General features: G+C 45.3%; 1 protein-coding gene across 1 annotated transcript in view; it reads right to left on the bottom strand.

Annotated features, from left to right (window-relative positions):
• Positions 1–2,776: 2,776 nt before the first annotated feature.
• The window catches only part of LOC107834925 (uncharacterized), a 5,532-nt gene continuing 2,176 nt past the window's right edge, over positions 2,777–6,132 (bottom strand). Inside the window, exon 3 of the mRNA XM_016666933.1 lies at positions 2,777–4,146. Coding sequence (XP_016522419.1) covers positions 2,794–4,146 — 1,353 coding nt within the window. The 3' untranslated portion in view covers positions 2,777–2,793. The remainder of the gene's footprint in view (positions 4,147–6,132) is intronic.

Below are 6,132 nucleotides of genomic sequence, written 5' to 3'. Positions count from 1 at the left end.
TTTATATTTTTTTTATCACGGACAAAGTCTGAATTCTGAAATTAAAGTCAGAATTTTGAGATTAAGGTGAAAATTCTCAGAAAAAAGTCAAAATTCCAACTTTTTTCTCAGAATTTTTAATTTTTCTCATACTTTTTGATTTTAATCTGAGAATTCTGACTTGATTTCAGAAGAAAGTCTGAATTCTGAGATTAAGGTCAAAATTCTCACTAAAAAAGTTTGAATTCTGACTTTTTTCAGTGGCCCTAATCTTTATTAGAGGATATACCATCATCCAGTGGCTTAAACTATAACATGCAACACACACATCTGAAACTCCTTTGAGCCTTTAATAGTGTCAGCTTGTCAGAATATCTCCAGTTCTTCAAGCAGTTCTATGATAGCTCAACAGCTTAAAGATCTTCCTGATAACTTCTGCTTTGAAATGCTACTGACTTCTCACTGCTTTTCTTCATAATATGGCACACTTAAAGGTGATGAAAGCAGATTGTTGCGTTAAGAATAGATGGACCTGTAAGTAGGGCTGGACAATAAATCAATAACAATATACATCGCAAAAGGCACCTTATCAATATCAATAGGTAATAAGTCTGATAGAATTTTCAATAGTTCCACTGAAGTTTGATCCAGAACTGCACAGGATTCTGGGAGATATTGGNGTTGAGAGAATAAATGGCCTCTCAAAATCAGGATGTGCCAACACCACACAGTTGAGGAGTGCAGCTTTAAGGTCTCCAAACGCTTTCTCACAAGCTGGAGTCCAGTCCTGGGGAGTTAGAACACGAAATGTTCCAGCTTTCCCATGCCCTTTGCCCTTCACTTTACGTTTCTGACCTGCGGTGAGGGCGTAAAGTGGCTTTGCGATGCGGGAACAAGCTGGAATAAAGTGCTGATAGAATAGCACCATGCCCAGGAATGACCTCACCTTCTTCTGGCATGGAGTGCAGCCATCCTCCTTCATGAGGCCCTTTTTGTCAAACCCGGAGATGACCCTTACCTTCTCCTGATCAACAGAAACACCACCAGCCTCCACAACATGGCCCAAGAACCTCACAGACCTCCTGAGAAAGTGACACTTTTTCTGGGCCAGCTTCAAGTTGTTAGCTCTCAGGCGACAGAAAACAATCTCTAGCCTCTTTAACGATTCCTCCTCAGAAGGTGCAAACACCAACAGGTCGTCTAGGTAACAGAGGAGGCTGGAAAAGTTCAAGTCACCAAAAACGTTGAGCATCATCCTCATGAAGGAAGCCGGGCTGTTGCATAAACCTTGTGGGAGACGGTTGTACTCATAGAGTCCAAGCGGCGTGGTAAAAGCTGTATAATGTTTGTCAGACTCATGGAGAGGGATGTTGTAGAAACCAGAGGTCAAGTCCATGGTGCTGAAAAGAGCATTCCCACCAAGAGCAGCGAGGCAGTCAGACTGATGGGGTAATGGATGAGCATCCTTGATGGTCTTAGCATTAAGCCAGCGGAAGTCAGTGCATATCCTCATGTCCCCAGACTTTTTCCACACCATAACAAGTGGGGAGGCATATTCACTAATAGACTTCCTTATGATACCCTTCATCTCCATCTCAGACAAGACCTCCCTCAGCTGCTGATAATGTGCTGGTGGGATGCGTCGATAAGGCAAGCGAAATGGCTGGTCATCAGTCAAGTGAATGCGATGGACAAAATCCCTAGCCTCACCACAGTCCAGTTTCCCCCTGGAGAACACATCCTGGTAAGAAACCACAAGTTCAGCCAGCCTTCTTTTAGTCTCACCTGACACCTCACAGCTCTCTATGTCGATGTCATGTAGACCACAATCTCTCAGCATCTGTGCTGGATCAGCACTGTGATGTGATGAGCTTGCTGAAACAGCAGAATGGTTGCAGTACACTTCAGATCTCCCCTGACTAAACGCAAAGTCCTCCACAGCAACACATGGGAAGACATCAGCGATTTTAGCATTGCGGCGCAGTTCTAGAGGTTTGTCTGTTGGGTTAAGAACCTTCATAGGGACCCAACGATCCCCCCACATGGGTGTTACTACACGACCCATCAAAATGTTTTTTGGAGTGGAACGAGCAGATGATGGCTCAACGACCACAGTGCCCCCTAATGACAGTGGTGAGGTGGGTGGAAGCTTCCCCCAAACCACATACTCCTGACGAGGAAGGAGGGTGACAGCCTGTCTGAGCCTGACCGTTCCAATCTTGTCAGGTAAAGTAGAGTTTGACCACCGAGAAACACAACTCAGCAGCTGCAAAAACTCCTCACACTCTGGGTTTGCAGTGTCTGATGTAATGAGTTCCCAGTACCTCGAATCAGTTTTCATTCTTTGAATAAGGGGCCGGAGCACATTGCTACCAATGATGAAGTCATCATGTTGGCCAGGTATCAAATATGTCGGTACTGTAAATTTGAAGCCATAGATCTCAATGTTCAACTCATAGATGCATCGAGGCTGCGTGAGAAGGCCACCACACCCGACGAGCACCACATTATCTGGGACTGCAAGAGGGATCAAATCAACACCCGCGGCTCTTAGTTTGCTCTCTGCCTCCACGCTCAATGTGCATGACATACTCCCAGAGTCCAACATACCCCTCAGTGTAGATCGGTCACTCACTGAAACTGAGGCATAGAACAAATCACTAGCCCTCTGAACTCTTTGTGACCCCAAGAAAACCACATCACTGTTCTCAGGTGAAGCGTTACAACACTCTGTATAAATAGAGTGTGCATCTAGTGCATTTGTGAGGGTATTATCCACACTGCCCATGCCGCCCCTCTCATCACACGGGCTCTCTAGTTTAAACTAGGGTACTGGGAGGACGGCTGCGGTGTTTGATGAGCAGGCTGAGGACAATCCCTTTTAATGTGTCCTGAGCCGAAGCAGTTGAGACACAGTCTGAACAGTCTGTATTGTGAATGTGTTGTATGCTCCTCCGAGCAACAAACCCTACATGGAGCATGCTGAGGACGTTTAGAACCACGTGTGTAACTCCCCATATGCTGACCATGTTGTTTTGTAGCAAGAGAAGCTGCACACAAAGACAGAACTTTATCAAACATCTCTGCCATCTGATGAGGTGGTTCGACTCCTGAACTGGAAGAAAAAGTTGGCTTGGGTAGACCTGCGTTCTGAAAGGGAGTCGGTTGTGGAGCAACATGCTGCTGTGGCTGCTGATATAAGGGCCCTGAAGCTGAAGAACGATCACATGCTAAAGCAGCTTGGGGATAACGGACAGCAAATGGTGCCACATCGGCTGGCAACGCAGCACTGGGTGACTGAGCACCAAGCTGAGGAAGACAGGAGAGAACAGCAGGGCCTGTAGATGAACCAACAGCCCTGTTCGTAGTAACCATTGGCCTCCTAAGGCTCGCAACATGGTTATCAAGTCGGCTCTGGACCTCAGCAGCAGTCCACTCCTCAATAGGTTTCAGCTGGAAGGAAAGAGCTAGACCAGGATCAGGACAATGGTTGATGAACATTGTAACAACTTCAGCTCCTGGATCCTCCACCTGCTTCCCCCTTCTACGCAAACACTCATCAGCTGCTTCAATAGACTTGTTCAGTCGAATCCAGTAGTCCATGGCTGTCTCCCCATCAGCAGGCAGGATATTATAGAAGTCCCTCATTGGTAAACTGGAGAAGATCAGCTCACCAAAGTTGCGTTTCAGAATATCAAAAACAGTAGAAACTAACTTGTCACTACATGACTGAGGCTGGCAGCGAAGCGACACCTGAACCACATCTCTAGCTTTCCCAATAAGTCTGGATGTGATGATCTCACACATTTCTACAGGGTTCACACATCTTATTCTTGACAGATAACATCTCATCAAACCCTCCCATTCCTGGATGGAGAAAGTGTCAGTGTGGTCACCTTTGAAATATGGTGGTGCCCTGATATCAGACTGAACCACAAACCTTGTTTGTGACTGATCGGTCGGGTCGCTGGGATGGCTGTCAGCAACCTGAGATTGTGATTGACTTTGTGGGTTTAGCCCACTCAGGTTCGTTGTAATGGCATCCCCAATCTGCTTAGCCAAATCAGCAATCACCCCACTCAGAGCCTCAGTAGAAACAAGTTGGCTAAGGTCAGACCTTGCATTGCCAATGGGTGTAGAAGCAGCAGCAGGGACAGGTGGGGGGTTCAGCTCAGACTGATCAACAGAACATTCATATGCACTAGAAGGCATAGGCCTACCCCTTCCAAAAGACATGTAATGTTGGCCCCTCCCCAAACTAAAAGTAACCCTCCGGTCCACTTCATCACCCTTAGAAGGGACGTCAGTGTCACACATTTTGTCAAACAGTAACAGAGAAACACTATTAAAAAGAACAATACGTCAGTCAGCAAAAAAAAAAAAAACAAAACTTATCTACAGGCAAAGGATAATAAACAGACTGGTTTCTTGTCTTCAAATTTGTTTTTTTTATTTTTTATTCATACAATTATGTACTGTTTCAAAATTATGTTTATTTTCCCAAAACAATAAAAAAAATTGACAAAATTAAAAATATGTCGTTTTTCACTTACTTCCCTTGTATAAAACAAGGTACACAAAACAGAGCAACAGAAACTTGACTTTGTTGCCAGGATACAGCAAACCAACGCCTGCCAGTCAAAGCGCAGGGCAAAGACGCGCGGCGCAGCGAAGGCGGAGCCCAGACATCAAAGGTGGGAAAGGCGCAGCGGAGCAGCAGCTTCAGCAGCGGAGATTCGACGATACAGCGGGTCAAACGGCACCAAGTGTAACCGGATCCTTTTCTGCGTTGTGCTGGTTATTGAGTGAACAGGCCGTGACNATATCAATAGGTAATAAGTCTGATAGAATTTTCAATAGTTCCACTGAAGTTTGATCCAGAACTGCACAGGATTCTGGGAGATATTGGCATAGAAAAGGCTTTAGCCACTCAACCTCTCATGGTCAGTCAAGCAAGGTTGATGGCATTAACTAACTCACTTACTCTTTGGTTGTCTAGCAACACCCTGTTCAGTAAGTTGTGCAGCAGCAGTTTAACCCTTTTACGCCGGAGTTTCAAGCGTCTGACTAAATAAATCTTCCTTATTTTAATTGTAAGTAGTTCTTTAAATGTCCTGTGAGATGATATACTTACCCATGTATCGATAACAACTGGAACTTTCAATATCCAGCAAGTTATTTTCGAAATATACCGTCTATTAAACGAGTGCCCCCCGGATTAATTACCTCTCTGCAGCTGCAGCTGTGAAGTTGCCGTATTAACCCGATACTTGCTGGAAAGTGCAACGTCTCTTCTTTCAGAAACCGTTGGAATTTTTCAGATAGCGCTACGTGTGGCGGAATTACGGTACTGCAAATTTGGATGTGTCGCCGCCGACACATCCCCGCCTAAAAAGGTTAAAGTTTTTCCATCATGCCTCATAACTCCTGGTTATGAAATCACTAGTTTGGTAGTATTTCAGATATCGACTGATTTGAAATGCTTATATTGTGATATGTTTTTCAGCCAAAACACATCATCCATCCATTTTCTTCCGCTTATCCGGGGTCGGGTCATGGGGGTAGCAGCTTCAGAAGAGGGACGAACCAGACTTCCCTCTCCCCACCCACTTCTTCCAGCTCCTCCGGGGGAACCCTAAGGCATTCCCAGGTCTAGGGGTCTTCATTCTGTTTTGCTTTTATCTCTGTGCTACAATCCACAGAGGTCTCCTGCCATCCCTAAAAAAATAACGCCCTGGGCGGTTGCCCATATTCCCAATGTCAGAAACCACAACTGTCTGCACCATTAAACATAGCAATTAACGGTAAGCAAAGCTCAACTATGAACACTGTCCAAGTTGCAATAAGCAAGAAGTAACCAAGCAGAAGGAGCACAGTGACTGTTCTCACCCTCCCTCCTGCTNGTGACTGTTCTCACCCTCCCTCCTGCTGCAATGTCCGCCACCATGACAGGAGATGAAAACAAAGAGCAATAAGCATGCTTTGTGTGCTTACATTGTTGTTTTATTTATTTGCCAATTAAATAAATTATTTATATATATATATACACGGCTCAGACGTCGCCCGGCCAAACAAGGTCTGCGTCAGGTGCTGGGAAACCAGAGCACCTTGATGAAAAATGGGCTACTGGAACAAGACGGAAATGGGCGAGAG

Source organism: Poecilia formosa, unplaced genomic scaffold (genome assembly GCF_000485575.1).
Source record: "Poecilia formosa unplaced genomic scaffold, Poecilia_formosa-5.1.2 Scaffold854, whole genome shotgun sequence".
NCBI lineage: Eukaryota > Metazoa > Chordata > Actinopteri > Cyprinodontiformes > Poeciliidae > Poecilia > Poecilia formosa.
This window is presented reverse-complemented; position numbering and strand designations above follow the sequence as displayed.